Below are 25,782 nucleotides of genomic sequence, written 5' to 3' on the forward strand. Positions count from 1 at the left end.
ATTTAAACACCTGAATAATTAAAGAACTATGCAACTTTAACAAACTAATTTTAGTGAAAAACTTAGACATTAAGTCATCTAAACAAAGTTAAAGAAAGTAAGCTAAGCACTAAAAATAAGAGCTAGATGGTCTTCCCATATCTATTTTTATTCTATACCCACTACAATGCTTCTTCTCTAAATACTCATCTGTATTTTTATCATCTCATAAAGCCTTAAAAGTTTTACGTTGTCAGTGTGTTAGCAAGACCTCTCACTTTCCTGTCAGCTTTAAAACTGAAAAACCACTTTCATAGTTTACCTTAAGATACTGAAAAAAATATTCGACAGGCCAGGACTGATGACAGGACTCAGCAGGACATCAACCTCTCTCCAAGTGGACTCTGACCTATATTAATTTCAGTACAGCTGTTCAATGGCCTCCGGTTCCAACCCACATCTCTGCATCTCACCAATAGCAACACCATGAGGCAATGCACCAAAATAAAAGCTTTTGTTGAAATATAATCCTGACTGAGGACCACAGAATCTAAGTCCTAGCAAGCCTACAAAAAACCTGAAAGACTTCCTTAAGATTCAGCCAGCAATACGATTATTGATAGTACCAAGAAAAGCAAGGGCACAGATACAATTAAGACTCTTTGCCAGTGTCTGTGAGGGACCTTAAGAAAGAAAACAAGAGGAGCATTACTCACAAGGCCGGAGCATAGCAGAAACAGAAAATGTACATTAAGACCTGGCACCGTCTCATTGCTGGGGGCCTCACTACTGTCACTCCAATAGAGCAAACATATCTGTATATTATTAACTTGGTTCCCCAAATGAGCTCCTGTACTGGAAAGCAAACACCCACCTTTGTAAACTATTGTTAACATGACTTTTCAACTCCATGCAATCTCAAGTGATCAGCAGCATGAATCAGTTTTTCAAGGCCCAGTTTCCCTTCAGACACCAGAGTGGACATAAGAAATCCGAATTTACATTTCCTTCCTTTAAAATGGGCCAGCCAAACCATAACAAAAGTATGCTTTAACTGTCTCTCCCATCTCTACCTTTTGATCTCATTCCATCAGAAAGATAGCTGGCAGTGGGAGTGGGGAGCATATAGTCAGTAATAAATCCTCCCTAGTGACTTGGTATTTAGGAAAAAAAAAAAAAAATCAAGCAAGGAGCATAAGTAAAGCCAGACATACAGTCATGTAGCCTATACCATGGCCACAATTTAAACCTCCATCACAGGATTACTCCGAAACCTTAATTTATCTTGTTCCTTTGGCCTATGGAAACATTGGTATTTAATTTAGTTGGGTCTTAAGCCCCAAACTCCAATTCAATCAAAATTCTCTCAACTATGAAACAGCAATAGCAGAAGACAAATGTCAGTTCTCTAACGACATCTAACAGCATCATTGTGGCAAATGGTAAATTAGCAGCCAACTTCCTGCAATCAGTCTGTTCCTCAGCTTCTTAAGTCCTGTATCTTCTACATCTTCCTACCCCCTCAGGACTTGACAATAAAGGTTTCTAGAACACAAGGTCCAGAGCTGGTCTCACACCAAGAACTGTCGAACTGTCAAGGATTAGGAAATCACATTTCCAAAGGTGCCCTAAACAAATGGTGTGAAACATACCTTCTCTGGACCTAGGTTTCCAATCCACAGCCCTACTACCCATACCCACACCCTTTCTCTCTTTCTCATACATACACTCTCATAGATAAACCAACACAGACACAGATTTAAGTTTTTTTCATACTCACCTTTCTACATCAGATTTCCTTGGCAGTCTAAGAGAAAAAAAAAAAAGAAAATGACTAAATATATACATACCTTCATCAAAATATGACAATGGTCTTTATGTTGACTCTATTATATATCTTAGTGTTTCAGAAAAACTGGATAAATAGCCACTACGGGCTGGCGAGGCTACCTACTCTTTTTTTATAAGTTTCTAGCAATATGGCTATAAGGGAAAAAACCAACAAAGGAACATTCCTCTCCATTCAAGATGGTCCAAAAGGTACTGCATGAGCCTCAAACATTTAAAAACCTCAAGCCTTACATTAAACACACTACTCTATCATGGAGTCAGAGAAAATATTTTTAAAACCAAAATAGTCACAGATGTAGAATACTAGCTGCCAGCTTCCCTGTATCCAATGGAGCCTTGCTTCCAAGCAGTAATTTCTCCATGTTTTGTCAGGGTGGGTAAAACCGGAAGCTAAACACCCAAAAGAACCAGTGTCAGCCAAGGGTTTTACACTAATTATGATGTTGCATGGTGGTTAGATGTAAATGAGGACTTTTAAGCTCCAGTAAGGTTTTTATTTCCTTTTTGCTAGTTCTCTAGTACAACAGCCAGCAACCAATGTCACCAATTACCCTGTTAAATTATACTATTTAACACACTCACCTCAAATGATGCTTACAAAGGTCCTTATCTGCCTCCTGAATCACCACATTCGGGAAGTTTCTATCTCATGTCCTGCCCAAGATTCAATGGCCTGAGCAGCTCCTCTACATCTAATCCCCTTTTCAAGAACACACACCGAACCACTTAGGTTCTCTTCTCCCACTCACAGGCCACAGGTGCAGAAAAAAATAAAACCAGAGTTCAAGGTACAAGGAGGGGAAACTATTAAAATGAGCTCTGGCTTACAGTTAATAATTCTGAGAGTAGACAGTGAGATAGAAGTTGAAGTTATGATCCGAGTGATAAAGGAAACTAGGTAGAAGCTGGAAGGGCCAGGAGATCATATGAAGTAGAAATTAAGGCCTTGTAAGAATGCAAGGAAATACAACTACTGGCAAGTTCCTCTACATGTGAAAGCTCCTGAGAACATTCCCTTGAGAAGCCACAACCCTCATCCTCAAGGGAGGGAGAGAATGAGAACCACCACGGATGCTGGTGTGCGCAAAAGAGATGGAGAGAAACAAGATGAGAGCCTTTGGGGGGTAGAAAGAACAGGAAACATTGTTTGGTCTCTTCTCTCCTGCCCTAGGGAGAGAAGATCTCAAAGTCAGAGGCAGTATCATTTCCGGGACAAAGATTAGGCTTTGTTGTCTGCATCTCTTTCCTCCCAATTCCTTCTAATCTATTTAAAAATTCCTTTTATGGGGGATCCCTGGGTGGCTCCGCGGTTTGGCGCCTGGTTTGGCGCCTGCCTTCGGCGCTCAGGGGGCGATCCTGGAGTCCCGGGATTGAGTCCCGCATCAGGCTCCCGGCATGAAGCCTGCTTCTCCCTCTGCCTCTCTCTCTGTGCCTCTCATTAATGAATAAATAAAATCTTTAAAAAAAAATTCCTTTTATGGATAACAAATCCACTATTTAAGGCAAAAGTCCTAAAATGCAAATTTTTGAAGTCACACTTATTTACACCAAAGTGTAATAAGACAAGTTTACATGACTGAGATCCTAGCATTTTCTAATTTTAATTAAAACAGGTTAAAAAAAAAAAAAGGTAGAACCTAAGTCCCTAAGAAATCAAGGCAGAGTGTAAACTCCCAGGTGAGAGCATGTATGTTGGGGGAAAGATGGAGGCAGACAAGCAGAAGGGGAAAAACAGAAATCTGCGGCCAAAATCAAACTACTGAAATTGTCAAGGTAGTCCTTTTTACTTTCAATAGTTGAAAGACAAGCATCAAATGTGGCAGAAATAAGGCTCTTAAAAAAGTAGATCTAGAATACTAGTTTCACATCAATACATTGATTCTGACAGTTTTCCACCTGGAACAAGGAAAAATACATGATTTAGGAACTCCAAGGTAAGTTCCTAATTTTGGCTAGCACACATCAAAAGAGAAAAGAGTTATTTTATATATCCAAGTATGAAGAGCAGGAATGTATTTTCCCGTTAAATACTCCACGGTCTACAATGACAATTCTAAAAACTCATTCGTTAATGTATTAAAATAAACTAATGGTACCCAGGAGTGATAAGAGAAAAATAAAGCAGTGAGTAAAGAAGAGATAGCAGGGGCAGAGTGCTTTCCAGGGGTGGTCAGAGAGAGTCTTTCTGATAAGTTCTATCTGAACAAAGACCTAAATTAAAAGAAATGGGAAGGCAGACCACACAGATTTCTGGGAGAAGAGCAAAGGCTCTAACGTGGGAGTGTGCCTGGCACTATAAAAAATATGTCAAGAAGGGTAGTGGGGCTGAAATAGAATAAGCAAAGAGGAAAAGTATTAGGAAATGAGGATAAAGAGGGAAGGAGAAGGCAGAGACCACATGTCCTGGTTTGCCAAAGAAAGTCCTGGTTTATGCCTGATGCTCGGATATTATTTTTTAAGATTTAGTTGAGAGGGAGAGAGAGCGTGCTCATTTTGCATGCAAGCAGGAGGGGGGGGGAGGGGGAGAGGGAAAGAGAAAATGAATCTCAAGTAGACTCCCTACTGAGGATGGAGCTCAATTTCATGACTGAAATCACAGCCTGAGTTGAAACCAAGAGTCAGATGCTTAACCAACTGTGCCACCCATTTTTATTAACACCACCACCTTTCATGCTCAAAAGTGTCCTGATTTGGACCATAAGTCTTATAGTCACTCCATATACAGGTGACTATAAAATGTTTTTACTCTAAATGAGATGGAGAACCACTGGAGAGCTGTGAGCAAAAAAGTTTTAAGGATCTTCTTGGCTATTTTATGGATGACAAAATTGCAAAAGGAAAAGGGTAGCAGTAGAGACATCAACTGCCATACTACAGTTAACATGGGCGAAGGATTCATACTCAATGGAAATGCTGAAAAGTGGCCGGACTCTGAAATCAGGTGACAAGACTTGATGTACTAAGTATGGGACTGGAATAAAGAGGAGCCAAGAATTATTTGAAATTTTTGGCCTAACCCACAACAGGAAGAATGGAGATACTCTTTAGTAAAATTGGAAAGGGGTGGGGCAGGGCAGAGGCAAGGGGGATTAAGTGGAATTGACTGAAATGCCCATTAGGAATTTAAATGCAGCCATTTGGATATATAGTCTGGAATTCAGTGAAGTCTCTGCTGGAGATAGAAGTATAGGAATCATCATCATATAAAGGATGCAGGATTAAAACTATATACTTATTCTACTGCAATAAAATAGACGTTTCTTCATAATTAAGTTGTAAAGTAGAACACAATATAATTCAAAGAATTTCTACAAATCATCTATGAAAGAATAAATTATACAAATTACACAACCACTGACAGCGTTTTCAACATTTTTCCATAGCTATACACTGGGTAGGTGAGCTTCATATATACGTAATTTTTTCATGGATACCCTTAAGTTTTTATGAAATCCAACAGTAATTGGTTCAGGGAATTACACTACTACAATAGGACCTAATCATGACAACTACTTAAGTTTCTCACTAGACGGGGTAGCCTTCTTTCTGTTCCATTCAATAAAGTACCATATGTCAAATTGAGTGGAATGATGTTTTACAGGAATAAGTGGAACCTATTCTAACTTTCAGTTATCTGCAAACAAATATTTTAAGTCTCTGGTAACAAATTACTGTGCCACTTTACAGACTAAGATCTACTTACTAAAAAAAAGATCTACATACTAATGTATACAATTGAAAACTAATGTATATGTTTTCAATTGTATACATACAACTGCAACTGTTGATCTGCAGTCTAACAATAACATAAAAGATAAAAACTTAAAATTCTTACTTTTTTTGAACCTGGATTTAAAAATGTAAAACAGTAATTAAGGTATATATGCCTCAAAATTTTATAGTGCTTTTTCTACACACACTGAAAATCATTAGTGTATTCTGATCCTATTCTGAAGGGATTAACACTCTAATCATGTCCCAAGGCATTTCATTGGTAACTTGGTGATTTATAAACTCCCTTCATACTCCGAGACAATAACAGAAGACCAGTAACAATAAAGCTTTTTCTTATACTAAATGCGTTAGGACTTCAAACACTCCCAAACATTTCAGGAAAAAACAACCTAGGAATCCAAAATTTTAGATTATTTTATACACAATACATCTCCTGAGTTCAAACTCTGTCAGAAGCGATTACAATCCTACATTTAAAACATACCGTCAAGACGCTGTAAAACAGACTTCCTGTCTTTGGGAATTCAAATAGTATTCAACTTTGGGAATTCAACCCACCTAATCTTGGGTTAAAAAGCTTCCAACCAAGATATCAATTGGGCTCTGTTGGCAACTGGAGCAAAAATCCCAAAGATGGGATTTTCAGTGAGTCTAACATGCATAATTAACAAGTCTCCGTTGCTTCATCTCGAGAAAGACCGCAAACGCAAAGCTTTTCCTCCACCTCCGTTGAGCCCCACGAGTTCAGAAATTCTAGAGTAGCCCAGAGGAAAGGAGAAAACAGCAGCCCCTTGGGGAGAGGGAGGTGCGAGCCTCTCTAAGCTGGTTGGGCGGGAAGAGGCGGACGGAGCGGGGGGGGGGGGGTGCTGGGGAGCAGGCATGGGTTTCGCGGCACTTACAGGTCCGTCAACACCATGAGCTCGGAGTAGGCCCGGTGCAGAAGAAATTCGATGAGGGTGCTCAGCCGGTAGCCCGGGCTGGCCGCCGCTGCAGCGGCCGCCGCCACGGCGGCTCCTGGAGGAGGAGGCGCAGGGGCTGACGCGGGACCACCGCTGGCCCCGCCACCGCCTCCAGGCGGGACCAACTGGTGGTTCTCCAGCTGCACTGGGGCCATGGCGGCGCAGGGCCGGACTTGGCGCAGCGGCACAAGATGAAGCCCTTGAGCCTCCCGGGCGCTCGGTCACCGCGCCTAAGTGGGCGCGGGCAGAGTCGCCACCGCCTACCGCCAGGCCGCCTCCGAACAGGAAGCCGTGCGCCAACCGCGGAGGCCCGCCCCCATGTAGCGATGAGCCCGCCGGCCCCAGAGACTGGAGCGAAGGGCGGGGGGAAGCGGGGGGAGGCGGGGAGGGCGGGGAAGCGGGACGGCCTCCGCAGAGAAGCTGCGCCTCCGCAACCGATCAGAGGCAGCTTCGCCAGGCAGCCGCAGCGTCCATGTTGACGGCTCAAAGCGGAAGTCGTTAGGCTAAACGGAAGGGAACCTGCAGGGGGACTTCCGACAGCAACCTGTGCCTTTTTTCCCGGCTGTCCGGCGCCGTGACGCTGGGGGGCGCGTGGGAGTGGGGCGGGGCCGGCGCGCGGGCCGGGAAAGCGGAAGCGGGGGCTGTGCGTCGCCGGAAACGGGTGTGAGGGCGGAGTCGGCGGCGTCACCGCAGACGTCAGTAGTTGCCCCGCCCTTGCCTTCGCCGCCCGCCGGTGCTTAAAAGGCTTCAAAGTACTGTGAGGTATTTATCAACGCTCCCCAATGGGGCCAAACGCGACTGGGGAGGTTTCCTCCCAAGATGTTCGTGAGTTGTGGTTCTGGAATCGCGAAGAAATTGTGGCGGCTGCGCTCTTGTGGCTTCTCAGATCTTTGCTCCTCCCACAGTCTGCTCATGCGCTTTTCGTGGGATAGCAAACGTTTCCGTCATTGTTGGCTTTTTTTTTTTCCTTAACTGTGGGAAAAGATGCGAGAAAATATGATGGGGGGGCGGGAGCAGGGCTTTTGGCAGAATACCTTCACTTTAATGAAGTTGGATATACGTATATCTCGTTTCCGACCCCCTAAATCCCGGGAGTTCTACCACAGAAACAGCCCTTAAATCCTCTACTGCGGGCTTTCACTCAGTTCTTGTCCCTGCTCTTGCAGTCGACGCCCTGCCCTCCTAAGGTTTTCAGTTATTTTTCTGTGCGCTACCTCCACTTTTCCTCCTAAAAATCCACGTTTAGTATTTTGCTTCTTGCTTTAAAATGGTGACTCAACCCAGCCTGCACGTTGGAATCGCGGGGTGTGAGGGGCGGGGCTTTAAAAAATACTTATGCCACCCTCCTAGGTTCGGCTTTAAGTGGTCGGATGTGAGGTCTATTTTAGAAGGTTTTAAAAGCTTCCTAGGTGATTTTATTGTACAGCTAAGGTAGAAATCCACTGTTAAAAAAATAACAATTGCTGTGACTCTTTTTTCAAACATCCTTTTGGAGATTCCTATCTGTAACTCTTAGGTGTAAAAGATGCCCTTGTTCTTTCATGTATAAAATACTTTTTGCCCACTTACTAATTCTCAGTCATTCCTGAAGGCCGTTCACTTGTCGCCCAAAGGTGTAACCTTTGGAGTATAGTCGCTCTCTTTTGTGGCCTTTAAGCATATTTACACTTAATAACATCATGGTACTCCTCAAAATGCTTTCGGAGTACTTATGGATAGTTGCTGGGGGGCAGAGACTATCATCCCTCCCTATGCAAGTTACCTCAGGGAACATTTTTCTGTTAGCTAGAATGGTACCATTTCTTTTGCAGTTTTTTGAAGTTCTCCCCCACTCTTCTTGAAAACTATTGACTTGCGTTAAAAAAAAAAAGTGGTCATAGACACGCGAAAGATAAATGGTCGTATAAGATGGTGTTTAACGTCTTTTCTAACTCTCAGATTCTCATTCTGTGTGATGTTGATAGGGTTTTAACTCTGCCTTATTGCATATATTAAACACAGTTATACACTATGTCTTTTGGTATACATTATATTTGTCAGTAAGGGTCTCCAGAGACAGTATGACCAACTAGCAAAAAAAAGAAAAAAAAATTAATTGGATGGGTTTGTTTTAGAATAGAGAAAGTCTCACCCACATCCATCAGATTAGATTCTATTGAAATATCTGTGAGTTGAAATAGGTATCTTTAAAAATTGGAAAGTACTTGTTAAAAAGGATATTCTAAAGGAAAACAAGGCAAAAATCTAGGAATAAAACTGTGAGAGGTGCTATGCTTGAATTGTTGGTGATCAGGGAGGTAATACAAATGAAAGCTCAAAGGGGTGATAGCCCACCTCCCAACCTGATAGTTTAGCTGTTAGACAAATACAGGAAGTGCTAGTGAGGAAATGAATGGGGAAGGAGAAAAATTGTTAGCAAGTTTGGCTGAGTTACTAAAGGAATGACTCCTCCGAATCACTTGTATAAATCGTGTAATTTATAATTTTACAGCCTATAGTACAGTGCTTGGCTTTGTAGTATATATACATAATTCTTTCATTCATAACTATTAATTATTCCTCTATTTGGTCATCACCAGATTCTTCACACTTCAGATAGTTTCAGAACTAGCAGCATGATATTTCCTTGGCTCTTCAATTGACCTAAACATTTGAGATCTTTCATGAAGTCAATCTGATTTTAATAAATTGATTGCAAAATAGGGAAAAATAAAAGAACATTTCCTTTTAAGCCCTCTTGATAGAAAAATAGAATTGTGATAAATATAACTTCATTTTGAAGCATACAACTGCCCCTCAGACACAAATGAGTGGGAAAGAGATTGAAAAGTAATTTTTTTTCTTTTCTTTTTTTTTTTTTTTTACGAGATACTACAGTTTCTCCAAAGCAGACTGCAAATGCAGTAACTGCATTCATTCAAGAGATGCTCCATTGATGGTAAAGTTGAGGAAAGGAAGTCAATACTGTGAGTGTGGTCTGAGCAATGTAGAAAAAGACAACACTTTTATTGTTTTTGCCTGTAAAAGAAAACCCAAACTTCTTACTGTGGTCTCTAAAGCCATTAACAAAGTGACCCTTGCCTGCTTCTCCACCACTCTCATGCCACTCTTTCCTTCGCTTACTACACCTATAACCTCACTGGGTCTAGCACATGCTGTTCTCCACAATGTTAGGGCTTGTCCACTGTTCCAAATATGGGAAACACTTGTTTCCCAGTTGTCCCAGTTCAGGTGGCTGGTTTCTCATCCTTCCAGTATCTGTGTAAATGAGAAAATCCTTAGCGAGGCCTCCCCTGACTATGATATTAGGAATGTAAAAGGAATTTCATTGCTCTATTGTAGAAGCAAAATAGCTGAGTAAATTGCTTTTTTTTTTTTTTAAGATTTGTTTATTTTAGGGACACCTGGGTGGCTCAGTGGTTGAGCACCTGCCCCTGGCTCAGGGTGTGATCCGCAGTCTCAGGATCGAGTCCCACATCAGGCCCCCTGCCTGGAGCCTGCTTCTCCCTCTGCCTACGTCTCTGCCTTTTTCTCCCTGTCTTTCATGAACAAATAAATAAAATCTTTTATTTATTTATTTATTTTTAAATAAAATCTTTTAAAGAAAAAAAGATTTGTTTATTTTAGAGAAAGAGAAAGTACATGCAGTGTGAGCACACGGTTGGCAGAGGAAGGAGCAGAGGAAGGAGAGAGAGGATCCTCAAGCAGACTCCTCACTAAGTGCAGAGCATGACACAGGCTTGATTCCAAGACCTTGAGATCACAACCAGAGCTGAAATCAGGAGTTGTCCACTTAACCAACTGAGCCACCCAGGCACCCCAAACTGCTGTATTTTTATGTAACTGTTCAAATGAAGAAATTAAACCTATATGTAACAACATAGATACATCTCAAAAACAATACTGAATGAAAACAGCAATCTTTTTTGATATTGATACATTTCTGTCATTTTTATTTTTTATTTTTAAAAATTTAATGTTAATTCCAGTGTAGTTAACATACACTGTTATATTGTTTTTAGGCATACAACATAGTGATTCACCAATTCTATACATCACCTTGAGCTGTCATGACAAGTGTACTTCTTATTCCCCATCGCTTATTTTATCCCCCCTCCCCTCTGGTAACCATTAGTATGTTCTGTATAGTTAAGTGTCTGTTTCTTGCTTTGTATCTTTCTTTTTTTTTCTTCACTCATCTGTTTTGTTTCTTATTTCTGCCCATTTTTGAAGCACGCAAAATAACGCTATAATTTCATATATTGTAGTCAAAGTGAAAAATGTAAATGAGGATGACATAGCATTTTCAGGATGGTAGTTACATCTAGGGAGGGGTAAGGGATGAGGCAGTGCTTTATTGGTTGTTAGCTATTAGTTCTATGTAATGGGTTTACTGAAGAAATACCTGAAGGAAATGTGACAATATTAATATCTATTAAATCTGGGTAGAAAGAGATGATTGTTAATATATTCTGTACATTTCAGTATTTTTAAAAATTTCATAATTTGTTAGTTTAAAGTGTTTCTGTTAATTTACACAAGCTGCCATAATAAACCACTAAATCACAGTGACTTAACAGTAAGAGTATTTCTTGTGCTCACAAAGTTCAGTAAAGATACTACCTGATGGAGATGCCCATCCTACTCTGAGTAGTAACCCAGAGATCCAGGCTCCTTCTACCTTGGGAAGCCATCACTTTAACCAGGAGATTTTTTTAGTGTCCACCCACATTCTATTAGTCAGAATTAGTCACATGGCTAGGAGCTGGGTTAGTCTATGTTGTCTCAAATGGCAAGACTTTATTCTTCTTTATGGCTAGGTGATATTCCATTGTATATATACCACATCTTTTTTATCCATTCATTTACCAGTGGACACTTAGGTTACTTCCATACCTTGGTTATTGTAAATAATGCTGCAGTGAGGGCTAGGGAGTGAAGAATGGGTGAAAAAGGTGAAGGGGATTAAGAGGTACAAATTTCCAGTTATAATAAGTTGCAGAGATGAAAAGTACAGCATAGAGAGTAGTCAATAATATTATAATAATGTTATATGGAGAAAGATGGTGACTACGCTTACTGTGGTGAGCAAAGCTTAACATATAGAATTGTTAAATCACTATGTTGTGTCCCTGAAATTAATATAACATGGTATGTCAACTATACTTAAGTAATAAATTCTTTTTTTAAGAGTTATTAATTATTTTAGAGGTGGGGAGAAGAGAAAGAGGGTCAAGCAGACCCTGTGCTGAGCACAGAACCTCATGCAGGGCTCAATCTCACAACTCCAAGACCATGACCTTAGACAAAATCAAGAGTCAGACACTCAACCAAGCCACCTACTCAGGTGCCCCAATAATAAATTCTTCTTAAAATAAAGGCCATGGAGCTGGGAAATACAGTCTTGTGTGCCTAGGAAGAAAATGAAATGGTTTGGTGAACAAATAGCATTGTTTTTACCACAAGATTAAAGTAGTCTTCTCTCTGTCTCTCTCTGTCTCTCTGTCTCTCTGTCTCTCTCTCTCTCTCTCTCTCTCTCTTTTTTCCCCCTTAGAGCACAGCCTCTGGAATCAGATCACTTAGATTAAAATCCTAGTATTTACCTCAGAGGATGATTGTGAAGAATTGATGAGTTAACATTTGCAAACAGTAAGTGATCTATAAATATTAACTATTACCATCATCATTACTTAAGAGTAATAATTCTTAAATTTGTTATTTCACCTTAATTACCTATGAACTAACTGTCTTTTCTTGTACTAATGTGGCTCTCTCTGTCATGGCCCCAGCACTACCATAGTATGCCTAGCTTCTGGCTTCAATGAATGAACGGGAAAGGTATATTTCTTCATCTATACACTGTAGTTCTATTTATATTGTGTTCTTTTATTTAGGATTAAGATTGACTTACATGGATTTACATGTGAAATGAAGTGTCTAAGGTTTCTATGAAAACACTTTGGAAAATAAAGTGGGCAGAGGTAGATGAAATACCACTGGCAACATGTTGAGAATTATTAAAGTTGATGATAGCTACATAGAAGTTCTTTATACTCTGTTCCTTTTCTTCTTTTCTGTAGGTGTGAGAATATGCATGATAAAAAGTTTTGAAAAATTGAATACAGGTAGTCAACTAAAGTTCCAGATTTTTTTCTTTCCTAATCAACAGCTGATTGATACAAACACATATAATGTTTCAGATTTTTAAAAATATTTTCTTTATTTGAGAGAGAGAGAGAGAATGAGCAGGGGGAGGGGCAGAGGGAGAAAGACAAGCGGACTCCCTGCTGAGCAGGGAGCCTGATGTGGGGCTTAATCCTAGGACCCCACAATGACCTAAACCAAAGGCAAATGCTTAACTGACTGAGCCACCTAGGCGTCCCATCTTCCAGATTTTTAAAACATTTGTGTAATTTATAGAGTGTTTAACATTAAAAAAAACTAAAAGGAAACTTATGCTTGCTTATAAAAGTGTTAACTTTGGTTTCAGGCCTTGAAATAAGAATGTTTGCAAGGAGCTCTAAAAACAACAAAACCAAAAAAAAAAAAAAAAAACTTATCCAAATGTATGATCTTAAAAATTTCTAGCTGTGCTAAAATTCAGTATCTTTTATTTCACGTCCCAGTTACTTAAAAAAAAATTGGGGGCTGAGAACATTTAAGATCTACTCTCTTACCAACTTTCAAATATACAACACATGTTAACTATAGTTATGATACTATATACTAGATCTTCAGAACTTATTCATTTTATAACTGGAGATTTATACCATTTGACTAACATTTCCCCATTTCCCCCACCCCAGCCCCTGGCAACCACCAACCTACTCTTTGTTTCTATGAGTTTGACTTTTTTGGATTCCCACATGTAAGTGTGATCATATGGTATAGTCTTTGTCTTTCTGTGTCTGACTTACTTTACTTAGCATATTGCCATCAAAATTTTATCCAAATGGCAGGGTTTCCTTCTTTTTTATGGCTGAATAATATTCCTTTGTCTGTGTGTGTGTGTGTGTGTGTGTGTGTGTGTTCACGCTGCAGTGAATATGGGGGTACAGATACCTCTTTGTAAAATTCATTATCTTTTATTTTTTTAATTTTTATTTTTAAGATTTTATTTATTTATTTGACAGAGAAAGCACAAGCAGGGGGAGTAGAAGAGAGAGAGGGAGAAGCAGGCTCCCCACGGAGCAGGAAGCCCAACCTGGGACTCGATCCCTGGACCCTGGGATCATGACCTGAGCTGAAAGCAGACACTAAACCTACTGAGCCACCCATGCACCCCCATTATCTTTTAAATGAGTGATTTCTAATGTGTGAACAAAGGAAAAAGAAACGGAAGAAGGAAGCCATTTAAAAAATAGTTATATTCTTCATTAAGAGATAAAAATTTTATTGTGTCTTGTTCTATCTTTGTTAGGGAAGAACACCAGCCTCTAAATTGCCAGGAATAAACCTGCCATCCGTAGGTGCCAAAAGTGACGACGTGATCAGAGTAAGCCTTAGCGCAGCAGACAACAGGGGCATCACCACAATAACTCTGGTTCTCATGTCCCCAAGTCCCATGGCATGATGTGATGGGCCCAGATGGAGACCCTGTGATCAGTGAGTTGCATCATAGCTGAGAAACCTGGGGCCCACGGTTCAACATCTTAATTCTTAGCAGTCAAATTGAAACAAGATTGAACCGGTACACATAGGAGAGAGCTGAGATGTCAGGCCCAGCTGAATAGTCCTCCTTTTTTTGTTAGGGTATCAGGCAGAGCAGAATAGCCCTGCCATCCTGAGGGTGTCCAGTGCAACACAGTAATTCCACTGGGCCAAGCCTACATTAGTTTTTCTGTGTTCATAGCACAAGGATGAGATAACAAACCCAGCAGTAGGGTCATGTCACTTGCAGCTGCTGCTTGACTCATATGAACCATGTGACAGTTTTGTGATGCTGCAGTGCTCGGTGAAGGGGACAAAGAAAGCATTAAATGTTCCCATCCCTTCCCCAAACACACACACCTCATAGGGATGAAGGTGTCCCATTATCAGGTTATTGTTTCCTTTCCATGACCACATAGTTCATTTGTTCTAAGTCAGTAGCCAGTATGTCTCTCTTCATTCAGCCAACTCCCACCTCCACCCAGATCTTTTTCCATTTCAGATAGGCACCATGGTAGAACTTGGTGGAACCATGATGTCCCCTGTCATCAAGCAGGCCATGGTAGGGATACTCTAGGGCTTATGAATGTCACCAACTGATTGTTCTAGTGAATGAGCACTGGTATTCAAGTGAGTCATAAAAATTTTTATCCTGCTTCCTTGCCCTCCCTTTACCTCACTGTATCCTAATTAGAGGTTAAGGCCTCTGGTTTGCCCTGGGAGTGGAGAAACCTCAACCCCCATCCTTAGTCCCTTTTCTCCTTAAAGGCAGTTAAATCAGAATACTTGGTTCATGGTCAAGCAGTAAAGGTACTGGAGGAGGAATGTGTTTTAAGGCAGCCGTTTATTTGGCTTCTCAATTCCTCCAATAGAACGATTTCTGTGGAGGGATCTGGTTTCATAGAGGCACTCTCAATTCCAGTTGGGTGGACAGCTCACTGTTTGCTGCCCCTCCCTCCATGGCTCAATATCCAGACCAAATTTCTTTGGTACTCATCCTATCAGTCTCCTCTATGGGTACCCCCTGCTCAAACAGCCGTATCTGCATTGTCTTACACGTTACTTTGGAGGGAATTTGATATCCCCTTCCTTAGTTTTGTCTTGTACTGCAGAGTCTTTGCCTTGTTTGGATTGCCCATCTTTATCCTAGGCATTTTTTGGCTCTGTCATCACTACCTACCACGCACACAGGGCTTCAAGGATTAAAAACAAAGAGAGTATGGGATCCCTGGGTGGCGCAGTGGTTTGGCGCCTGCCTTTGGCCCGGGGCGCGATCCTGGAGACCCGGGATCGAATCCCACGTCGGGCTCCCGGTGCATGGAGCCTGCTTCTCCCTCTGCCTATGTCTCTGCTTCTCTCTCTCTCACTGTGTGCCTATCATAAATAAATAAAATTTAAAAAAAATTAAAAAAAAAAAAAAAAACAAAAAAAAAACAAAGAGAGTAGTCTTCTACCTGGAAGTTGAGTGGGGCAGACCACAACATCCTTTCAGCCATTGTCTAAAGTGAGGGGCTCATCATGGGAGCTTTCATTCTGTCCATTTTGTAGTCAGTCTGGAGCATCTGTAGCACTCAGGCTTTGAATAGCTTCTTCCATAGTGTTCCATCCATGGAATTTTTATCAGCTTTGGGGAAATCTTTCTGGTTTGGCCATAATGTAGTCATTGAAACAAATTTAAAGTAGCAAGCCTTGTTGAGGGCATAATTCTGTCCCAACTGTGTCATAGCTTGAAGCATATAAGACAGCCTAGCTGCCACCACTCATCCTTGATCCCTTGCCACACACATAGCAGCCAGGTCTTCAGTAGCTCTCCACTCATTAGCCAAAGCAGTCCCCAGTGTCCCTCACCACAGTGGGCCAAAAAAAACCCTGATTTTTCTTGGACTACAGATTTGTCCCTTATGATTTTAGACTGATTAGGCTAGGATAATTTAGAGTTTCTACCAAGGTACGGTCAGGACCCTCACTACTATGAACCAGGACCCTTCACTCAGTAATAATGTGCACATCTGCAGCTCCTTGCATCTCCCCCACTTGAGGCATCTCTATCACTAATAACATACTTTCTGCACTGAATCTGGGCTCTGATGATCTTTTTGGCCCTTCGGTGTCAGATTTGTTATTCCATTCTGGGATTTTAGAGTTCTGATCAGACTTTGGTGTCCTCTCATGAAATATGTCTCTCTCTTTTTTAAAAGATTTTGTTTATTTGAGAGAGAGAGAGCACAAGCAAGGAGTTGGGGGAGGGGCAGAGGAAGAAGCAGACTCTCCAATGAGCAGGGAACCTGACATGAGTCTCCATACCAGGACCCTGGGATCAAGACCCAAGCCAAAGGCAGACACTTAACTGATTGAGCCACCTAGGAGCCCCTGAACAATCTTTTAATACTATCTATGTTCTGTGTTCCATCATCTTGTGTGTTGTCTGAGAACTTATGAGAAATTGGCCTTGGAAGAGATCTTTGTAAATATTCTGCCCTCTAGGAGGCTGCTGATTTTTCCACTGAGCAGTTGAGATAACTTAACATTAGAGTTAAGGGCCAAAGTCATGTGTAAGTGATATTTTTTTTGTTTAACTGAGTGTCAGGTAATTTCTCAGGGAGTTGTTTGCTAATAAATATACTAACTTCTGGCATAACATCCCTGAGGATAATTTGGAATTGTAGTGGCCACCTTAGGCCAACTTTGACATGAATAAGATTGTTCCTCTGAGAGGTGCTAGAGGTGTCTTAGAACAACAGGAAAAAACTCACAAGGAGACTGTCCCATCTAAGAAAGAGAAAACACATTATTTTTCCATACATTGAATACTAACAAGTGCTGACTTTTCAGTGCTATGACTTGATTAAATGATCAAGACCCCAAGTTATTGGTTAAAACACCTCTAATGACTCTTGTGGGAAGCTGTATATAGCAACCATATGTCAAAATGGGTGTTTAGCTTTTACAGTGCTAACTTCATTCGGAAACCAACTCCTTCTCACCTTTTACAGTTTTTCCTTTTCTCTTTGACTCACTTAGGAAATTTTAAAGATAATCAGAAAAATTATTTTGTCATTAGGTGCAAATTCTAGGAATATCTAGTACAGATAGTCATAAATGTCTATGAGGAAGAAAGAAAAAATACAATAAACTGTGTTTCTTTCACTTTAAAAAACACAAAAAATAAGTTTAAATCATGGCCTTTTTTTTTTTACTATAGTTACAAGGTAAGAAGAATGTCTTCTCTTGGTTTTAATCTATAAAATTAATGCAAGTCACTGTTCTAGTTTATACAACTAAGGCCAAACTTCTCATTATTTAAACTTCCTAAATTTCATATGTTGGTCTTTTGGAACAAATACATTTTCATTGTTTGCACAAGATGTTAAAGATTACAAAATATAAAATGGTGCTTCACTAGATGACAGTTTAACAAGCATCTTTTATCCAGATCTTTAGTAAACATCTGTTTAGGTTTTAAACATTAGATTGAATTTATTGACGAATAATCTTTGGATAAATTTTGTACTAATTTCTTAGTACAAAAAATATATAAAACTTTAGTCACTAAACATAGTTTCAATTTACTCTCATTCTTATAAATCATAGAACTATTTTAAGTTCACAGAATATTCCAGTGCTTTAGATCATTGACACATGCTTATATCCCCTTAAAATTTACTAATCTAAAAAGTGTATGCAGGGAAAATTAGCTAGAAGGTTCTTTTTTTTTAAGATTTTGTTTATTTATTCATGAGAGACATACACACATACACAGAGAGAGAGGCAGAGATACAGGCAGAGGGAGAAGCAGGCTCCATGCAGGGAGCTGATATGGGACTCAATCCCGGGTCTCCAGGATCACACCCTGGGCTGAAGGTGGCACTAAACCGCTGAGCCACCTGGGCTGCCTTAACTAGAACTTAACTATTTCCTGCCTATTAGTTTTTTCTGTGTCTAGAGAAAACAAAAGTTGACTGTGTGGATTAAAGGAGATAATAAAAGGGACGCCTGGGTGGCTTAATGGTTGAGCATCTGCCTTTGGCTCAGGGCATGATCCTGGAGTCCTGGGATCGAGTCCCACATCATGCTTCCTGCATGGAGCCTACTTTTCCCTCTGCCTGTGTCTCTGCATCTTCTGTGTCTCTCATGAATAAATAAATAAAACCTTTTTAAAAAAAGGAAATAAAAAATTTTACTATATACAGTATAATAATTATATAATACATTAATGTATTATGTAGGAAAATAGATACAATTTGTTACTTACGGAAATTACTAGTTTATTAAAAAAGTGATTTCAATGTAATACATATTTTAAGGGGCACCTGGGTGGCTCTGTCTGTTAAGCATTCAACTCTTGATTTCAGCTCAGGTCATGATCTCAGGGTCATGAGATCAAGCCTTGCATCAGGCTCCATGCTGGGGGTGGAGCCTGCTTAAGATTCCTCTCTAACCCTCCTCCCTTTCTGTCTCCCTCTGCCTCTCCTCCCATTTTGCTCTTTCTTTATCTCTAAATAAATAAATAAAAATCTTTAAAAAATACATATTTTAGGGTAGCCTGGGTGACTCAGCCCAGGGCCTGATCCTGGAGACCCAGGATCGAGTCCCATGTCGGGCTCCCTGCATGGTGCCTGCTTTTCCCTCTGCCTGTGTGTCTGCCTCTCTCTCTCTCTCATAAATAAATAATCTTTTAAAAAATAAAAATACATATTTTAATATGTTAACACTAATTATACCTTAAAATTAAAGCCTTTAATTTTATTGTCTATTATATTAGTATATATTTATATTCAAACACATTCGTATGAAGGTGTATTAAGGAATGATGTCACTGAACATTGCAGAGTTAGGGAACTCCAGAGTTCCATCCTTCCACAAAAGCAACTAATGAGCTGGAAAAAAATATCAGAATCAACTTTTGCAAAACTGTAGAATCTAGTCAAACACTTATAACCAGAGGAAGACTTGGTGAAGACAACAGCTGCTGAGTTGTGGAAAGAGAGCACAGTGGCATTTTAAGTTGCGCACATATGTTCTCCCATGAGGACAGCAGCCCATACTCCTGTTGCAGGTTACTAGTTGCCTAAGAGAGGACTTTTATAAGTTCCTACATATACTTGGGAATCAGGAAGGCCACATGTATGCCCAGGACTGGATATATGCTCAAAAGAACCTGAAAAGACACTAAACTTTTGCCTCCAGCTGGACTTCGTTCTCCACACAAGCAGGATGAGAAGACTAAGGCAAAGTTGCAGATAGCCTGGCTAAGCACTGGAGAAGTGCTTCCATATTGAACCAATCTGTGAAGACTGGGAGAGTAGTATATTTTTTTCGTTTTCCTTCCTTCAACCCCTTGTCCTTGTTCTCATCTTCTTCTTCCTCCTTCCCTTTCGCTTCCTCTTTCTTTTCTTCTGGTATATAAGTAATCTGTCAAAACACTAACTGATCACAAAGCTAACAGAACAGAGGCTTATGTAGCGACATATAACAAAGAATACAGACTTTACAAAAATAATTTAGAAAAGTCACTGAACAAGCAAGCAACAGTGTAGATCAATGGATTAGAGTTGAGAATTCAGAAATAAATCTGTGTATCTATGGCCAACTGGTCTTTGACAAGAGTGCTAAGACTACTCAATGAGGAAGGAATTATCTCTTCAACAAATGGTGCCAGACAACTAGATATCCACATGCAAAAGAATGCAGTTGGACCCTTACCTTATACTATGTACAAAATTAACTGAAAAATGAATGGAAGACCTAAATATAAAAGCTAAAAGTTTAAAACTCTTAGAAGAAAACGGGTAAAAATTTCATGGCCTTAGATTTGGCAATGGACTCTTAAATATGATACCAAAAGCACAAGTAATAAAAGAAAAAGGAGATACAGTGGACTCCATCAGAATTAGAAACTTTTGGGGGATCCCTGGGTGGCTCAGTGGTTTAGCACCTGCCTTCAGCCCAGGGCATGATCCTGGAGTCCCAGGATCGAGTCCCACATCGGGCTCCCTGCATGGAGCCTGCTTCTCCCTTTGCCTGTGTCTCTGCCCTCTCTCTCTCTTTCTCTCTTTCTGTCTCTCATGAATAAATAAATAAACCTTAAAAAACAAACAAAAAAACAAAACTTTTGTACATCAAAGGACACTATCAAAAAAGGGAAGATACAGGGACACCTGGGTGGCTCAGTTGGTTAAACTCAACTCTTGATTTCAGCTCAGGTCGTGATCTCAGGATCGTGAGATCGAGCCACATGTCAGGCTCTGCACTGAACCTGAGGCTTGCTTAAGACTTTCTCTCTTGCTCTCCCTCTCCCTCACTCGAGCTCATGCTCTCTTGCTCTATCTCTAAAAAAAATAGATATTTTTATTTTTTTAATTTATTCATGAGAGACACACAGAGAGAGGTGGAGACCTAGGCAGAGGGAGAAGCAAGTTCCCAGCGAGGAGCCCGATGCAGACTCAATCTCTGGACCTCAGAATCATGCCCTAAGGCAAAGGCAGATCTCAACCACTGAGCCACCCAGGCATCCCTCTAAAAAAAAAAAAAAAAAAAAAATTTAAAGTGTTTTTTTAAAAATATTTTTAAAATGTATTTATTCATGAGAGCCACAGAGAGAGAGAGAGAGAGAGAGGCAGAGACACAGGCAGAGGGAGAAGCAGGCTCCATGTAGGGAGCCCGACATGGGACTCAATCCTGGGTCTTCAGGATCACGCCCTGGGCTGAAGGCGGCACTAAACCCCTGAGCCACCTGGGCTGCCCTAAAAAAATAATTTTTTTAAAAAAAAGAAAGTAAAACTACAACCTACAGAATGGAAGAAAATTTGTGAATCATGAATTTTATAAGAGTCTAGTATCCAGAATACATGTAAGACTCTTACAACTCAACAAAAGACAATACAATCTTAAAAATGTGTGAAGGACTTGAAAAGACATTTCTCTGAAGAAGGTATACAGATGGCCAATAAATACATGAAAAGATACTCAGCATCGCTAATCTTAGGGAAATTCAAATCAAAACCACCACAAGATATTTCTTCACACTTAGTAGGATGGCTATAATTAAAATACAAAATAGCAAGTGTTGGTGAGGATGTGGAGCATTGGGGTCCTTATGCTTCAATGATGGCAATGTAACATGGTGCAGCTCCTGTGAACAGTTTGGTTGGTCTTAAAAAAAGCTAAGCTAACAATTGCCATATGACCCAGCAATTCCACTCTTACATAAATACCCAAAACGAATTAAAAGTGCATGTAGAAATATTTGTACCTGAATGTTCACAGCTTCACTATTCCCATTAACTGAAAGATGAAAACAGCCCAAATGTCCATTGACCAATGAACTGAAAACATTAGATTTTTTTTTTTGTAAAACAACCAATTAGCTGCCTAGATAACAGATGATTTCTGTCATGACTTATCTAAAAATCATAGAACATATTTTATTAAGACTCAAATGCTCTTTTTACCTTTTTGTACTTCTAGCAAACTCTTAGGTAATTTTGACAAATTTTTTTTTTAAGTTTAAATTCCTAAATAAAGGGACGCCTGAGTGGCTCAGTGGTTGAGCGTCTGTCTTTGGCTCAGGGCGTGATCCCGGACTCCTTGGATCGAGTCCCACATGGGAATCCTTGCGTGGAACCTGCATCTCCCTCTGCCTATGTCTCTGTCTCTCTCTCTATGTCTCTCATGAATAAACAAAATCTTTAAAAATAAATAAATGAATAAATAAATAATTCCTTAAAAATGACCATGGTTAATTATTACTGTGGTTTAAAAATATATATAATTTTTGGTTTAAAAATTATGATTGCACAGTTAACAGGAAATAATATTTTTCCCAAGGGCATGCTATAGGTATAGAATGTCATAATAACCACCTTCTTTGGTGACTACTGCTGCCATACTTACTTAGAAACTTTATTCTCTAAAATCATAGACTATCAGAAACTTTGCTTTTTGAAAATATTCCTCTGGAATGCCTGGGTGGCTCAGCGGTTGAGCGTCTGCCTTTGGCTCAGGGCATGATCCCAGGGTTCTGGGATCAAGTATTGCATCAGGCTTCCTGCATGGAGCCTACTTCTCCCTCTGCCTATGTCTCTGCCTCTCTCTCTCTCTCTCTCTCTCATGAATAAATAAAATTTTTTAAAAAATAAAATGAAAATATTTCTTTAAAAATGAAACATCTCTTTCTTGCCTGGAGAATTTAAGTCACTTTGATCTAGAGAAACAGCTGCAATTTTCACCATAGGTACAGAGCTTTAGGTAGGGGTTCTGGATTTCACATTGTACATATATCCTAACTTTGTAGATTCCAAGGAATCCAGGGGTTTACATTGCAGATTAGAGTTGATGTTGGTCTCTTTTCACACAACCTTGCTTTGAGTTTACTGTTTCATTTTCAATTTCGCCTAAACTCCACCCTCACCTCCCCCCGAAATTCTATAATGCCTTTGTCTTATCCTTCATTTGATAAAATGTCTCATGGTTCCTCTGATGTGATCTCCCTCATTGCAGTGGGTTGATGAACCTAATTTTGTTACACTATAGGTTTGTTTTTGGTAGTCTGATGAGGCTAATAGAGTAAAACCCCTGCTTCCACAGGTGTCAAAAAAGTATTGAACAAGATTCAATAAATCACAATAAGACATTTTATTCCAGCACAGCAAATGGTAGGAGTTTCAGCATAGCAGTGCCAGTTCCTGTGCCTCTAAGACTCCTGATGTGAGAGGCTAAACATATAGTGGATTATGCCACAGCTGAGGAACCCAGCATCAATAACTTAGCATGTTTTGTAGCAAGTATCAAACAGGTAAGTTCCCCTTTCCTAGGGAGCAAACCATCCCGTTGTAGTCATCTTTTGATCACCCTGACCAACCCAATTGTATACGGGACTCTATAGAAACTAGTCAGTATCAGGGGATGGTTAGGCTTTAGCATGGCACACTTAGCAAGGCGATGTAAGGGTGCTTGAGACCTGTGGTGACTACCTTTCCCATAAACCAATGGAAATATTTGTATAGAATTCATTTTTCTGGGCGCCTGAGTGGCTCAGTTGGTTAAGCATCCAACTCTTGATTTCAGCTCAGGTCATGATCTCAGTCAGGGTCCTGGGATCCAGCCCCACATCTGGCTCTGTGCTCAACAGGAAGTCAGCTTGAGGATTCTTTCTCTCTCTTCCCTTACCCCTGCTCCCACTTGAATGCACTGAGGCATGGGATCACTCTCACTCTCAAATAAATAAATAAATCTTTTTTTTAAAAAAGGATTCATTTATACTTCAAAAAACTGTAGCCCATTGTTTCTAGAGATTTTTGAACAAGGTGGAATGAGCCAAAAGGAAAGGAAACTCCAAATTCTAAGCCAAAGCAAAGTTTTTTTTTAATATTTTATTTATTTATTCATGAGAGAGGCAGAGACACAGGCAGAGAGAGAAGCAGACTCCATGCAGGGAGCCTGACGCAGAACCTGATCCCGGGACTCCAGGATTGTGACCAGAGGTGGAGGCAAACACTCAACTGCTGAGCCACCCAGGCATCCCCAGCCAAAAGCAAAGTTTAGAGAGAAAACAATGCTCCTCAAGAAAATGTAAATTATAACTTTGTTTTTTATTTGATACTTATGAAGGATGCCAAAATTACTTACCCTGAATGTTATCAAAAGACTATTGAATTAGTTACTATTGAGAGATAGGTAGTGGTATAGCAACATGTTAACTAAACCAAAGGCACAAAATAAGATTGCAAAATATTATGAGGTTGTTGATCCGTCAGTAATTTCATCTATATGTGTTTTCTTAATTTTTCAGTTTTACATTTTTGCTGACTCAAACAACCAGAAATGTATTGGAACCTAGAGTATATTGAACCCAAACTATCTGATTTTGAGGGCTACTAAGCTATAAAAGTACATGTGGATAAATCTATAACTTGAAATCTGATACTGAGTTTAGCTTTTATCATCCCCTGGAATCATCACATGACAATTTTTTCAGTGCAGAAAAGTTAGACTACACTGCAGCAAAGTCACAATTCTGTCATGCTGAATTTCCATACCAGTCAATTATTTCCTCTTTATGGATGTTGTGTTCAATTATTCTGATATCGTAGGTCATTATTTAATGCCAAAATATTTTCTTTTTGACAACAGAACACTTCTGCAGATAGAACAAATAATAAATAGATTTAAGAGACCATGCATAAACCTGTATTGATGAATAGTGCCACTGAACAGTAAACCCATCTGTCTCTGGTATGTAGTTGTCACAACCCATTTACAGACTTTCCCAGATCTGGTCTGACCTCAGCCAAATCCTAGATTAGGTTTCAAAATCATTGGGACTATGGGCACTGACTTGAGAAAAATAGAATAAATGAAACTCTGCCTGAGTAAAAACTAGTTCTACTTTATTTTTAAAATTCTCAAAACCAGAATATCTTCCATTGTATCAGCTAGGAATGATTTTGGCTGCAAGAACGATTTGGCCAGCAATGGACAGGAGTTCATTTTTCTCATATAACAAGGTGGAGATTTGTGGCTGCTGGGAAATTGTTTTTTTTTTTAAGATTTTATTTATTTGTTTATTTATTTATTATTTTAAAGAGAGTGTGTAGGGGAGAAGCAGGTGGAGAGGGACAAGCAGACTCCACACTAAGCATAGAGCCAGATGCAGGGCCTGATCCCACAACCCTGAAATCATGACCTGAGCTGAAACCAAGAGTTGGACACTTATCCAGCTGAGCCACCCGGATGCCCCAGGAATTGGTTTAATGTCTTAACTATATTAGCATCCTCTGCTCCATAAGTTCATGCTCATAAGATGGTTGATGCAACTCCAGACATGGCATGAACTAGAGAAAAAGAGACGATCTCAGGATATTTGCCCTCCTTTCTTTATAAAGCAAAACTTTTGGTGCACCTGGGTGGCTCAGTCAGTTAAGTGGCTGACTCTCGATTTCAGCTCAGGTCATGATCTCAGGGTCCTATGATCAAGCCCCACCTCGGGCTCTGCACTTAGTGAGGAGTCTACTTGAGGATTCGCCCTCTGCCCCTCCCCCTGTTCTCACTGTCTCTCTGTCAAATAAATAAATCTTAAAAAAAAAAATAATGCAAAATTCTCCCAGAAGCCCTCCAATAGATTTCTGCTTGTAGTTCATTAGTCAGACTGTGAAGCATGGCCACTTTTGGCTGCGAGGGAGACTGGGAAACCATGGCTTTTTGTAGCCTCTAAAATGGACCCAAGAAGAGGGCAAAAGCAGAGGGTACAAACATGGAGTTACCCTATCAACACATGTTATAGAGATGCCTGGATGGCTCAGTGGTTGAGCATCTGCCTTTGGCTTAGGGTGTGATCCTGGAATCCTGGGATTGAGTCCCACATCAGGCTTCCTGCATGGAGCCTGCTTCTCCCTCTACCTGTGTCTCTGCCTCTCTCTCTCTCTCTGTGCCTCTCATGAATAAATAAATAAAATCTTTAAAAAAAAACATGTGATACACATGTAACTTCTATGCTATTCAGTTCTATTCCATGGGACATGGGGTGCCAAAATTAAGGAGGAAATCAAAGAGGTTCTGTCTGCCTGGAGTTCATAATCTTATTTCATTTATTTTCCCAAAATACAAATCA

At 40.1% G+C, this 25,782-nt stretch overlaps 2 protein-coding genes across 7 annotated transcripts in view; one reads left to right on the forward strand and one right to left on the reverse strand.

Moving 5' to 3' along the window:
• The window catches only part of MED14 (mediator complex subunit 14), a 65,015-nt gene extending 57,832 nt beyond the window's left edge, over positions 1–7,183 (reverse strand). Inside the window, exons 1-2 of one of the 2 annotated variants that reach the window (XM_072744847.1) lie at positions 6,465–7,183; positions 1,760–1,786 (exon numbers count right to left, since the gene is read on the reverse strand). In XM_072744847.1, the coding sequence (XP_072600948.1) occupies positions 1,760–1,786; positions 6,465–6,679 (242 nt within the window). In that variant the 5' untranslated portion in view covers positions 6,680–7,183. The remainder of the gene's footprint in view (positions 1–1,759; positions 1,787–6,464) is intronic. The other variant, XM_072744848.1, reaches the window with a different exon arrangement.
• The window catches only part of USP9X (ubiquitin specific peptidase 9 X-linked), a 482,011-nt gene continuing 463,166 nt past the window's right edge, over positions 6,938–25,782 (forward strand). For 3 of the 5 annotated variants that reach the window (XM_072744845.1, XM_072744840.1, XM_072744842.1), the window contains exons 1-2: positions 6,938–7,286; positions 12,079–12,173. The gene's annotated coding sequence lies outside the window, so the exon portion shown is untranslated. The remainder of the gene's footprint in view (positions 7,287–12,078; positions 12,174–25,782) is intronic. The other 2 variants (XM_072744841.1, XM_072744846.1) reach the window with 1 other exon arrangement.

The sequence above is a fragment of the Vulpes vulpes genome, chromosome X (assembly GCF_048418805.1).
Source record: "Vulpes vulpes isolate BD-2025 chromosome X, VulVul3, whole genome shotgun sequence".
Classification (NCBI taxonomy): Eukaryota; Metazoa; Chordata; class Mammalia; order Carnivora; family Canidae; genus Vulpes; species Vulpes vulpes.